Here is a 13,442-nt window from a genome sequence, read left to right on the forward strand (position 1 = left end):
AACCTGTCAGCAGCCTTTCTTGGTACTGTTTCAGAGTATTTTTTTTAGTACTTTTCAGAGGACCACGAGCTTATGGCAAGCTTTATTATTCTCAATTCATAGTAGGATTGTAGATGTATTCTTAACTAATGTGTCTCCTTCCTTGAAGGTATGGCAAAGGTTGACTTTCCTTCCGGTAGATTTAGAATTCATCATTTAAGAGACCTATCAAAAATGCAACTATTTTAGAGTTCAACATTATTTTCAGACACAAATGCTGCAGTACACACTGAATAAAAAGTCCACAATAGTGTAAATATGCCTTAAAAAAATTCTAAGTCAATGTAAGGACAAGGAAGAAGAAATAAGAAACCACCAAAACACTTATCGAGTATTAATTTTCATTAGTGAAGGTGGATTAAAAGAATACTTAACTCAAAATTTATTTACAAAATGTTTACATCAATTATTTTCAATTGATAATAACCTCAATACAAAAACATTTTGATACTAAAAATTAACAATAAAAAGAAATTTTAAAAGAAAATTATACTATTGTGATCTAAACTTGGTTTGAAAACAAAGCAGAGTGGATCTCGTTATATATACTGTATATAAAAAAAATCTAGACTTCTGTATAAACAGTTCTACTTAAATGATTATCACTGAAATCACTGCAAGTGCTCTAAACACTGCATACACTACATGTTATCCTCAATTATCTCTTGAAGATACCCCAAAAATGCATATTAGAATGTTTGAAAATTATGATTACCTAAGTAGCCATCTCCAAGGACCATAAATTTATACATTTATAATTTATTGTCACACGGTACCAACATTCAGAGGTAAGCTATTTATACATAGTAGTAATATAATAGTGGTTTGTGAATTATTTGTTCATAAACCACTATTATAGAAGACTATCTTTGATACCAGTATATTTTCCATATACAGTACTCTACGTGTAATTACCCAAGTGTGCACTTGGACAGGTTTTTGCACACACTCGCACTGTACTACCAACACGGATGATACGTGAACAAGAGACAGGTGGAAACTTAGTACCCAAATGAGCCACAGGGACATTAGAAAGAACTTTTTCAGTGTCAATAGTTAACAGATGGAATGCACTAGGCAGTAATGTGGTGGAGACTGACTCCAAACACAGTTTCAAATGTGGATATGAGAGCCCAGTAGGCTCAGGAATCTGTACATCAGTTGAGAGGCAGGACCAAAGAGCCAGACCTCGACTCCCGCAAGCACAACTAGGCATGAACCAAGTGGCTTTCAATTGCAGCCTTAGCACAAAGACAAGCCCTATCTAAAGCCCAAACGCAATGCAGCCGAAACACATCTATCATAAATAAAATAGCTGCAATGTGTCTCAAAGCCACACTACACCATGAGGCCATTTGCCACACACCTGTCAGCACCTGATGCAGAGGTTTTAAATAGCAGCTCTCACTAGTAATGGGCACAAGTCTTCATCCACAATACCTTCATACTGCAGTAGCCCTCTGCCCTGTTGCCCTAATTAACACCGATTTTTTGTGTTTTTGCAGCAAGGTAGACGCAGATAGATTTGCACTGCAAAAGCACAATGGGCTGGCACTTTAGGAACAGCAAAAGTAGTAACAAGAAGATTCTTGGCACACCTGGGTGCCCAGCAAAGAATCTGTTTCTAATGTCCTACACCTAATTATCAAAAGGCACCAAGCCGGGGAGACTATGCAGCACCATCCATAACGCTGGATATTCAAAAAGCTGTAAATATCACCGAGGATGCCGGTTTGAAAACAAAAGCGCACAAGGCGAACAATATCAAAGGAATCCGATTCACAAAGAATTCTATCGAAGGACAAATGACCACGAGGAACAGTCGAGTAGCAAGACACAAACTTCATGAAAACCAGGACATTCAACAACAACTAAGTGGGACACAGTAGTTCTGACAATAAGGAGCAGGACAGTGTTCCATTAACTGCCCGTAAGCGAGGTATATGTGGCCAATACATAACCTCCAGAGCCGTTTCCCACTGCTGGTTACAGAGGTAGGAGGAAGGCCAAGGGGACAAGCTACCTTTAAGAGCATGCAGTTTGTTACCAGTATGAACATTTATTCCCACCTGGCCATAATGCAGTTACAGAGAGAACCTTAGTTTTCATATGCAAATGCTGTAACTGTTAAGTCTAGATGACATCATGCAGAAATTCAAATATTACTATGAGACTACATTGTCAGCGTCAATAATGTCATATTTTGTTTTGTCTAACTAAAGTATTTTAAGTTTCAAGTCAATATGATGAGGCATTCAAGATCTCAACAGAAACCTACCTCAAGAAAAAAAAAGAAAAATGAACATGGCATATCCATAAGGTATCCATAGTGGGATACTTGCAATTACTCATGATTATGTTGAGCGGTTTCATAAGGCTAAATATACCAATGTAGTGGATTACAAGACTATGAAACCCATATAAATACAAGTTTCACAATGACCAGAGTTAAGCTCAGCTTGCATTATGTTGCTTTAATCCATTAAGATCATTGTAATGTAATAATTGATCATTAGGCATATATCCTAGAGATCTTGAGGCTGCCAATATTTCTTGGTGTATTACTGGGAAAGGATCTCCCTTACCACACACAAATTTCAAATCGGGAACATGCTCTTTCACATACTTCAAATGCGATTCATACATTGGCCAAACACAGTGTTCAAAGTAACCTGGAGGATCAGGAGGATTATAAATACGAGAACTTCTCCTTTCCCAGCATAGTTTGTGATTCAGTGTGAGGAAGTATCGAAGGTCACACATCTCTGCCAATTTATCATCACCAAATAACAAAAATCCTTCCAAGAGCAAAACTGGTAAATTTCTAACATGAGAGTCATTTAAGCATGAGAGACCTCTCTCACTGGCATCTGTCTTTGAAATTGCTGTTTTGATATTTGGTTTGAGAGTTGACTTTAAAATCTCTGTAATATCCCTAATCATCTTGTTCATATCCAAACTTGAAATTACATCCCAATTGTGATGAGGTAAGCCTCCTGGACAGGGAATGTGTTGAGGAGAGTCTTCTGGGTAGAAATAGTCATCCTGGCAGATGATTCTTGTTGTGTCGGGGAGGACCTCCAGCAATTTCTTGGCCAGAGTCGATTTCCCACTATTTGTAGCTCCTGAGATACCAACAATAAGCCAGCGTGACATGATTAAAGCTCTAACAAGTAATAAAACACAATGAATTGTGAATATCCACTCGTGTATTTGATAACTTATTCAGGGTAAAAAATATCTTATTATTTTGTCCATGACATGCAAAAAATATTAACCTATGCCATGTCAAAGACGAATAAGTTCATACAATATATATACTAAGTGATTAATGTTAAACATACCATGCATGTAAACAAAAAATATAATGGATGCCAATCTCTGAGTAACATCTATTTTATGACTAATCCAATTTCTCTCTCTCAATCTTGTGAGCCTTATACAGGGCCCCAACAATGTAAATCCCCGTAAGAGTTAAAAGCAACACAAGAATAACAGCAGGGATAATGATGGCTATCAGAGGATCAGGAAAAAATGTTCTTAAGGAGCTATCCTCATCCACAAAAGGTAATCCAACAACCCAAATAAGGTAATACGAGACAACAACAGCTGCCACTCCAAGCACACACTCGCCGATCACTTTGTCATTCCCAAACATTGACGTCTTATGGAATCTGCATCAACAGTCCTTAAAAAAAGATCTCGCATGTACACCAGTATTTCCCACGAGTTGTTATGATAATCTCCCAGTAGTTAAACAACTTCTGCAATCACACATTCAAGGCATTTGTAATATCCACCGTATGGAACCTTTGCCTTCTTTTCCATTAACCGTGCCAACCCTGAAAATCAAGCGTGAGAATTGGAATTAACACAGGCATAAATCATAAAACAAAGAATAACAAGTGACAAAATAAGAAAGAGATATCTGATAATGACAAAGGCATACATGGGTGATGGCACGAGGTTATACAGATCGTACTCGGAGCCATAGAGGAAATTCCACACTGTTACTATCACAAGGCAACTCACAAAGACAAACAAAACAATTTTACCAGTTAGTCTTTCATTCAAAGCCATTTCTTACGGGTTTAGATCAAAAGTGAGTTAGGGGGAACAAAATTACCATTTTAGCATATACAAGCAGTTAAAGAAAATATAAAGAGATAAATAGATACAATCTAAAACAAACCACACACACCAGTCAAATCAATTGAGCCTGAATTTACAACCTCAGGTCTTAGCCTACTACAGTATCAATATAGCCATCTTTCAACCGAGCTTCATAGTGTTCTTTAATACTTTGCCATACCTTTTAAATCCATTGTTAACTATGTCTAATAAAAGATGAGGATATGCAGCCAATACTGAAGGTAATATTAAGGACAATAGTTCTCTACAATACACTGAAGACACCTTCACCACTACCCTACAAGTTACAGAGGAAACTTTTTTTTTGTTGAAATAAAAACCTAGAGACTAGATGCACAATATAGGTATGCAACTAAAAAGGAAACAATTCCAACAGCTCACTGACAAGTTGCTAGTCTTAGTTTTGCTAATGCATTTAAATATAATTTCAGTATAGAATACTTTTATAGAATTCAATGGTTTAATTCATGCAATTAGTTAAAAATAATCTTGATTACAATTCCACAAACAATCATATTTGTCAGTGGAATTGTCAATCATATTTGTCAGTGTTTGCATGCAACACTATTACTGCACAAATATCTACAATCATTCCATCTACACATACAAGTATAGCAATACAATGGAAAGAATTACCAGGATTTTCAGGGTAAACCGACTGCACCCATGCAACACGTTTAACTAACAAAACCACCTTACGAACATTTCCAAGCACTGGATCTGCAAATTTGGAGATTACTGATGGAGATTGAGGAAGTCAGTAGAGACGCAGCCACTCTTTATTCATCTTTTCAAAATCTTCATCGGTGAAAACAGAAGCTTCTTCTGAACCACGTTTTTTACTCTTCTGCCCCTGACCAAGATCAGGACAACCACCCTTCCTATCCAACTCTTTAGAGTGATGACTTGCAATCTGAGGAAACATAGAATAGCTTTACCATTGCTTGTCTGTTCTACCGCAGTACTTTTGCCTTTTCACTTTAAACTACAGCAGCACAAACCTCAGCCAGAACCAGAAAATACATGCAGACTTCATGCTGCAGTATGGAAACCCCCTTTGTTCAACATGGAAACTACCCTCCCCCCGCCAATCCTCTACCATGATTTCCTTATGTTTACCAATCAGAGTTACGGGGGAGTGAGATGTAGTGCTTTATGCCTACTTTACTAGCCATTTGAGGGGTCTTCTTGCAGCATAATACTGTACAGTCCAACTCAATTCATTCTCATTTTCTCTCATTGATTTGGCATCATCTACAAGCTAATGCTCTCCCTCTGTTGAATTTTTCATTATATTTTCTGGGGGAAACCCTTCGGCTCCCCGGAGCTTACTAGGCTGAAATGCTAATGTCAGGCTTTGGCATCAGTCATGTGTATGGAGTTCTAGGTACTTCGGAGTACTACGCAAGATTTAAACGGCCCGCGGATACACGGGGTTCACCACACCATCAGGGCTCTTGTAAACAGACGCCATTTTTTTAAAAAATCGTGGGCCAAATTCCCGGGTGTTAGGGGCCTCAGTATTGAGCGAGCTACCAAGCCTGGCATGAGCTCACAGCACTGCAGTTCAGCTTGTGACCACAGCATCGCCTAAAAATGCCACAATATACTTGTTCATGCTATTATGTAGCGATAATATTATTACAGAAGACCCCTGACTATGATAAAACTGACCAAGGTTCTGATAATAGTAGGATTGTGGTGATATTTAGCGCTGTGTTCCATTGAGGGAGTAGTAATGCTGTGGGAGGGAGGGTAGTGGCGTTGTCTTCTGACTGTGTGTGGCCACCTTTTATTGACTGCACTCACCATACCAGCTTAGTGGTTCGCTATGGTGAATACAAATGTAGATACTTATATATAACGTGTGTATAGAGGGTATAAACAGCAAGAGGAGTAGGTTGGGAGCCGCCATTTTGGTGAGGGCGGTGCGTCGTCTGCACGACTTATCATGTTTACTGGTGGCCATTGTTGGAGGAGAAATATTAGTGCGCCTGGCCTTGAGGGCAGCAGCCACCAGCTGACTGTGCGAGTAGCTACGTCTTTGTGCCTTTACTCACCATACAAGCTTAGATGTACAGTTATGGTGAACAAAACATGTAAATACTTATACATAACATCTGTATATAAAAGCAAAAACAGTATGGTGGGAGGAGAATGGTGGCAAGTCAGGTGAGGTGAGGGAGGGAGGGAGGGAGTGGCAGCCAGTGGCAGGCTGCCACTGCCACTCAGCATACCAACTTAGTGGTTCGTTATGGTGAACACGAATGTAGATACTTATATATAACGTCTGTATATAGTGAATAAAAGCAAAAACAGTATGGTGGGAGGAGAATGTGGGCGAGTGAGGTGTTGAGGGAGGGAGCGAGTGGCTGGCTGGTGTGAGGCGGTCACTCCTCGTTACATTTTGACTCATAATAGCAACTTAGTGGTTCGTTATGGTGAACAAAACATGCAGATACTTGTATATAACCTGTGTATATAGTCTTTTAGGGGAGTTCTATCCACTTGTTCGGCTTTTGGTAGCAAAATTTTCACTAGAATAGGGGTTTGCTTTGGGATGCTTACATTTCTGGGTGCCTGACCTGGTCGATGGCAGACATAGAATGCTTCCAACCACACGGGGGTTTCTATAGGCCATTGCTCCTCATGCCTCTCTGAGGGGGCCAGGTTCTGGCTCGTGGTCCCTGGTAGGCCCACAGAACTCCATACACATGACTGATGCCAAAGTCTGACTTTAGCATATCAGCCTAGTAAGCTCTGGGAGCCTCTGGGGAGCCTCCTGGTCTCACCCAGAAAATTGCGTTTCATTACATTCAACGCTGGTTTTTTTCTTAAAAGTTGTGGACGAAGTGGCTTTGACAACTTTTCTCAATGTATTCCTGTTGACAAACTGTACGGGTTGTGGAAAATATCCACCATTTTATCACCTAGTAAGTTATTTAGGGTTCACAGATTGTGAGCTTCACCTAGCAACAGTTAGCTAGTCGAGTCAGATGTGATGTCATGCAACATCACGACACTAACAGCTAACTGTATCCATCTAAATTCTACTCTTAGTTGTATAAATTATTTCTTTAGTAGCATCATCTTTAAAGTATATCTTAATTCAGATGTTAGAACATTGATCGAATTAGGCAGGTATATTTTTCTAAAAGGTTGATAATTAAATAATAACTAACCACCACCCCACCCCACCCCCCCGCCATTTAATGCCAGTGCTACATACTCCTGTAAATGTTTTACATAGACAGTGCATATGGGCTTGAATTTCAACAATTTCTGTAGTATTTCACCATCCATGAATTTAAAAATTCCCTCATTTAAATCGTGAGACAAAATAATTGTTGGTTCACTACTGTAATTGTGAGATAATAGGTGAGAGCTCTGGACCGTGCTTATCTCGACGTCCCATTATAAAACTAATCAGGCAACAGGGACAGGCTAAAAATTCCAATGATTAGAAACACAAACTGCTTGTGAAGCATGATTAAAATTAAAATTAGTAGCCATTCAAATCAAAATCAAATAGAAAATCACTACAAAGGATTAATGGAATAAATTCCACTGATCACTTATCAAGAAAATGCGATCTTACCTGTTCAATATACTCTGCGGGTGCCCTTTTCTTGTCAATCTTTTTCAGAAACTTAATGTTGTCACGTGTGCGATCAACATGTGCATATTTCTTGTATTCATCGAGGGCACTCGCTACCTGTAGAATATTAAATTACTCTAAATATTTTTCTTATTTGAAGAATGAGCAATGAACAATACACAAAAGAAGAACGAGCAATATTTTTAAACCTTAAATACTCAAAAGGTAAAATAATTATGAAGAAAAAGCACTAAACTTTGATATACTGAAGATATAATTTCAACAGGCACTAACCAAATGCTAATGTACTAACTTCTGGAATAGTACTTTGGTTATCCTATTGCATGTGCTTGTCTTTTGTGTGACCAGTAAAGTAGTGATGTAGTACACATTTAGAGAACAAATGGGAGGATAATTTTCAAGAACACAAAATTACCCAGAAAGGGAAATTTTACGACATCAAAAAGTGCAAATTAATTAGGACGAGAAAAAGAGAAACATTTAGGTACAGAAAAGCAGCAACGCTGTAAAAATAATGTGTTGAATTTTTGTTTAAGCCTTTTTGCTCAACATCTACAGCCAATAACAAGTCCTAATCTGGCTGTCTAATCCTTGGGAAATATTAGCCGCACACAGTTCATTTCCCAACAAGCATTATATGTTCCTTAACCCTTGTAAGTTAGACACAACCACTAACATTCTGAGAATAATAATATACTTATTATTTGGTTAACTAATGCCAGTGTACAACTTGACAGTTCAAGATACCAGTGAAAAATACAGTACAATCTAGGGTTAACAAACATCTTGAGAAAAATAATAAATAATCCAATAAAACAAGACTTTCCTCAAAAAGGAAGCAATATGCATAATAATTTAAAATTGCAAATAGTATTAAGAGTGTTGTAATAAACGTACAGTACTGTATTATGAACAAAGGCCACAATACAGACCCCAAACTGACTTCACACTGATGCTATAACACATTGCTTCCTATCCCACAACCAGTGTCTGGTACAGCAGAGCTTTCTGTCAAATTCTGTGGGTCTCAAGGTTCCACCGAATTGGATCCTAAAAATATTTATGCTACCTATTGAGAAGTTACAGTAAATATAAATTAGGTATCTATACAAACCTGTTTCTGAATAAGTTGAGTACTGGCTTTTTTCTTCCTTGCTTGAGCTTTCTGCTTCTGCTTTGCTGCTTTCTTGATTCCGTGACGCTGAGTACTAACATTCACAGACTTGGCACTACCATTAACATTTGATTGGCAACTACTCTTGTCTGTGGATATACAGTAATGGATAACATTATGCATTCACTAGGGTCTTTATCTTGCACCAAGATCCTACAGTAGAAAAGTGCAGAAACATTTTTCCAAAACAATAAATGTTAAAGATAAAATACTATTTCTATTACAAAATTGATCATCAGCCACCTGAGAAAAAAATACTGTATACTACAATGACATATGGAAAGCAACTAAAAAGAACAATTGCAATCAAAATACGGAGCATTTGTTTTCCACATTTGTTCATTCTACTAAAAAATATTCAAGATTTTTGTAGCTTAAGGCTGCACAATAGCTAAGAACGACAGTAAGAAAGATGTATTATTGAAAACCACATTAAATGGCCAGTGCCATAGAAGCACAAGTACCAGTGATTGGCCACCAAAACCTAATGTCTCCAAATAAATTGAAAATGCCATAACATACCAACACAACATGCAACCTTGTACAATAGAATTAGATAATAACATTCAATTTTTGCCATAAAACAAGTGACCGAACATTCAAGTGGCCAATGCCAGTAGTCACTAGGGAACCATTTGGATTGCAAACCAGTGTTCACTACATATAGTATACAGTATATGGATTATTGAAATGTTATGCAGAGGTGCAGAAGGGTAGACGATTATTACAGTACTGTAATAATTATAACAGTACTGTAATAATTTCACTATGATTACTACAGTACTGTAATAATCACAGTATACAAGTTTATACTGTTGAAATTCTAGACTGTCAATGAATTGGCACAAGTCACAATGTCAACACCAACACATTCTATTTATTATTTCAGCAAGTATTGCGTCCACAGAATATCATAATCATTATAATGGGATACGAGCTCATATGGCATTTTAAAGTTACATTACGAGCTCTTGTCCCAGCTCTGGGACAGCCAGTAATTCAGTACCTATTTACACACTAGGTTGTGTTTTCCTTTTTCAAATTATAAGTAAATATATATTTAATAATCTTGTAGACAAAAAAAGGGTAGCTTATGTGGCAGATGACTGGTGCCTTTGCCATGCATGTATTACATACAAAATATATAAATACTGCAGTATATGAGCTTTACAGAATATTATGAACATAGCGAGTACATGTGTGAATAGTGCACAAGCAGTGGTAAGGAATAAGTGGAATCAGTTTAAGAGCGAGAGAATGTTTAACATATTTTACGTGAAGAATCATGGGAGGCACTCATATTTTGTCATAAGAAGTGGTACAGTACTGCTATGGGTGCTTTGCTGGAGTGTGAAAAATAAATGTTATTTAGTGTAGAAGGTATGATAAATGGATATGCAAGTATCCTTGATGAGCCTGGACTCTCAGAAATTAGATAACCTAATCATCCTTGCATCCAACATATCTCATATGTGGGAGCAAAGTAGAGAGGTAGTTGGGAACCCACAAAGAAAAGGCTGCAAAGAGCCTAGTTATGGCCTTTTAAAAGCAAATGGTAACTTCCAACCTAAACTAAAAGAGGGGTTGCAGACAAACAGCAATAGCTTGGAAAATGGGTGCACCAAAGCTGTACCCAACCTAAGAGTGCCTCACCCTGCCCTCCAAATCCCACTGAAGGAAGAAGTAGGAAAACTTCAGTTAGAACATTTGTTGTAATATCCTGAAAAAATGCATCACACAACTGCCAACATTCACTACACCACCACCACCATCTCCTCAGGAAAGAGGACAGTCAGACAATAAAACTGGCATTGAATGTAGTGAAAATACCTCTTGCTGGGCAAGCCCTGATGGCTCTCTGAAGCCGTCACTGAGATAGCTTTCCATTACTAGGTCACACGAGGCATGGGCATTCTGTTGGCCTACTGGGGACCAAAGCCAGAACCTTCACCCCTCCCCCCCCCCTTCCTTCAAAGAGGCAAATGAAGCAGGGAATTGTCATGATAACTCTCTGGGAAAGCAACAAGAAAGTAGACATGACAATACAGACAACTGCATAGTTCATGAAAATGAAGCACCAAAACAGCCAACAAATGCCACAAATGATTCTCAAAACACATTGATTCACTCTAAAACTGAGAATGAAATACCCCCTAGTGTGCAGAGCCACCAACAAGTGGCATCTTTGAGCTCCCGGCTTGAAGGCCAGCAACCACTTAAGTAATGCAAATCCTCCTTCACCACGCCAAACATCCACAGCCCAGTTAGGCAAAAATATGTTGATCAAACCACACACAGGAAAGTGAAGGGACGACGACGTTTTGGTCCGTCCTGGACCATTCTCAAGTCGATTGTAAATCGACTTGAGAATGGTCCAGGATGGACCGAACATCGTCGTCCCTTCACTTTCTTGCGTCTGGTTTGGTTAACATATTTCAGCCACGTTATTGCGACTCCTCGTCTGCAGGCAAAAATAGTTCCCACAAACCAATGAATCTCATTGGAGCAAGAGCTAAATGATCACTATGACATAAGAGCACACCAGGAACCCACCAAAGGTTCAACTTCTGACCAGGTCAAGACTAGACCCCCCTCCCGCATCTCTTTCTCCCAAAAGGTCAAACCAAAAAATGCATCAATCTAACTTCCTTGTAACCTTAGGCAATATATTTGGTGGGGCACCATATAAATCTGAGCAGTTGAAGGCTGCCTGTGGTAAGCATACTGTACAACCACAAGTACATTGTGGTTTTACAAGTAAGTAAACACTCAATACATTTTCTAGCAACTCTAGCTGTGGTGGGTATGTGGGCCTGCGGGCCGCTCCAAGCAACAGCCTGGTGGACCAAACTCTCATAAGTCAATGTCTGACCTCGGGCCGGGCTTGGGGAGTAGAAGAACTCCCAGAACCCCATCAACCAGGTATTCCAGGCAATGCAAGAGCCAGACATCCATACAGCTGCAATGTTGATAAGAGGAATTATTTCATGAGCTGCAGTAGTATTTTGAGAGGACCACTGGGATTTAGCACTGACTAATAATAGAACTTTAATTCTCCAAGCAATGTAAGTGTGTAGCCACAATTGTTTGTTTCTCTGAAATAGGGTTCATTATGCAAAACCAACATGAATTTCTTATATAATGTTATGCTTTCTCCAAGATGGATCAGTCTCCAGCATTGTGCTCATTATAACCATAATCAATTTGAAATTTATAAAAAAGGTACATTAAGCATTTTTCCCACTAGCCTACAAAATCAATGGAATAGTTTTACCACTCTTACATTATCAAACAAATAGAGAACAGAATATCTTTTAGCTCACCAGACAAATCACTGTCAAACAGGTCTAAGCCCCTGTTGACTAGTGACCAAGACATCTCAGACGTGGCTCCCACTCTTCCAACGTAACAATGAAATAATTCGAGTCAACACACATGTAAAAAGCTTTAGAATACGAAATAAATGTAATGTTTGACCTGCCGCCCAAGATTAGCACATTATCGCTGCTAGCACCGCTCTCTGCTCATCCCAAACAGCCTCTTGGCTCCTCGAGTCTCGCAAGAGAGGATGCTCAGACCAGCTCTTGACTCGTTCCTGTCCACCAGTCACCCTGTAGTAGTTTAGGGTGAGGTTCTGGCGGGGTTTAAGGCAGCTGGAGTAGGGTGAGACAGCTGGAGGAGAGGGTAAGACAGCTGGAGTAGGGTGAAACAGCTGGAGGAGTCTGGTTGGTGGCAGCAGGAGCGGTGTTTGTTGTGGTGACCACCCGGCTGCGGCCACCAGCTGAGCCTCGCCACATGTTCAGTGGCTCCCGGACCCATAACTTCTCGTAAGCAATAATCGCTTTTATAATCTTAATCTGGTTTCTAATATATGGAAAAAATAATTGTACATCTTATTTTATCTGTCACTTTGATGTATTTACCAACAGCTAGAGTCAACAACGTTTGTTTATTTTTCAGTTGCATTGGAATCCACATAACGTTGTCCAAGATATAATAATAATAATAATAATAATAATAATAATAATAATAATAATAATAATAATAATAATAATAATAATAATAATAATAATAATAATAATAATAATAATAATAATAATTTATTTACAAGAATGTACAATTGGTTGGTGAGATTACGTTAGTGATATTTTTACATTCTTGCAAAGCCATTATTACGCATAGCGTTTTAATCCAGTCCCCGTAGTGTAGTGATAAGACACTCGCCTGGCGTTTGACTACACTAGTAAAGATTAAGTACTGTACTTAATTAGTCTTAAGTACTAATATTGGGGAAGTAGGTAGTACAAGATACAGTGTGAGTTTTAGTTATATAGATTTTAGTGTCACTTTGCCATATGAAATATATGCATTAATTAAACAAGCCCCGTGGCGCAGTGGTAACACTCGCCCCGCGCTTCACAAGCGATTTGGCCCGGGTTCGATTCTGGCTAGGAAGGA

General features: G+C 38.7%; 2 protein-coding genes across 3 annotated transcripts; both read right to left on the bottom strand.

Annotated features, from left to right (window-relative positions):
- Positions 1-409: 409 nt before the first annotated feature.
- LOC123771658 (nicotinamide riboside kinase 2-like) lies at positions 410-3,195 on the bottom strand. Its single transcript, XM_045764285.2, has one exon. The coding sequence runs from the start codon at positions 3,193-3,195 to the stop codon at positions 2,494-2,496; it is 702 nt and encodes a 233-aa protein (XP_045620241.1). The 3' UTR covers positions 410-2,493.
- On the bottom strand, positions 410-12,777 carry LOC123771665 (active regulator of SIRT1). Of its 2 annotated transcripts, none has more exons than XM_069324397.1 (5): positions 12,308-12,775; positions 8,925-9,073; positions 7,790-7,906; positions 4,895-5,104; positions 410-3,881 (listed from the first exon to the last, which is right to left on the bottom strand). In XM_069324397.1, exons 1-4 carry the CDS (start codon positions 12,360-12,362, stop codon positions 4,949-4,951), a joined length of 477 nt encoding a protein of 158 aa, XP_069180498.1. In that variant the 5' UTR covers positions 12,363-12,775; the 3' UTR covers positions 410-3,881; positions 4,895-4,948. The 2 variants fall into 2 exon arrangements, with proteins under 2 accessions (XP_069180498.1, XP_069180499.1); XM_069324398.1 differs by having other exon boundaries at positions 3,026-3,164; positions 12,308-12,777.
- Between the last annotated feature and the right edge of the window lie 665 nt (positions 12,778-13,442).

This window comes from Procambarus clarkii, chromosome 14, assembly GCF_040958095.1.
Source record: "Procambarus clarkii isolate CNS0578487 chromosome 14, FALCON_Pclarkii_2.0, whole genome shotgun sequence".
NCBI classification, from domain to species: Eukaryota; Metazoa; Arthropoda; class Malacostraca; order Decapoda; family Cambaridae; genus Procambarus; species Procambarus clarkii.

Excerpts from the sequence above, each read along its gene's own strand:
- LOC123771658 (XM_045764285.2), bottom strand. The coding sequence starts at position 3,195 with ATGTCACGCTGGCTTATTGTTGGTATCTCAGGAGCTACAAATAGTGGG.
- LOC123771665 (XM_069324397.1), bottom strand. The coding sequence starts at position 12,362 with ATGTCTTGGTCACTAGTCAACAGGGGCTTAGACCTGTTTGACAGTGAT. Across the intron at positions 9,074-12,307 it reads GTTTGACAGTGATTTGTCTG|ACAAGAGTAGTTGCCAATCA; the intron begins GTGAGCTAAAAG and ends GTATATCCACAG. Across the intron at positions 5,105-7,789 it reads CCGCAGAGTATATTGAACAG|ATTGCAAGTCATCACTCTAA; the intron begins GTAAGATCGCAT and ends ATGTTTCCTCAG.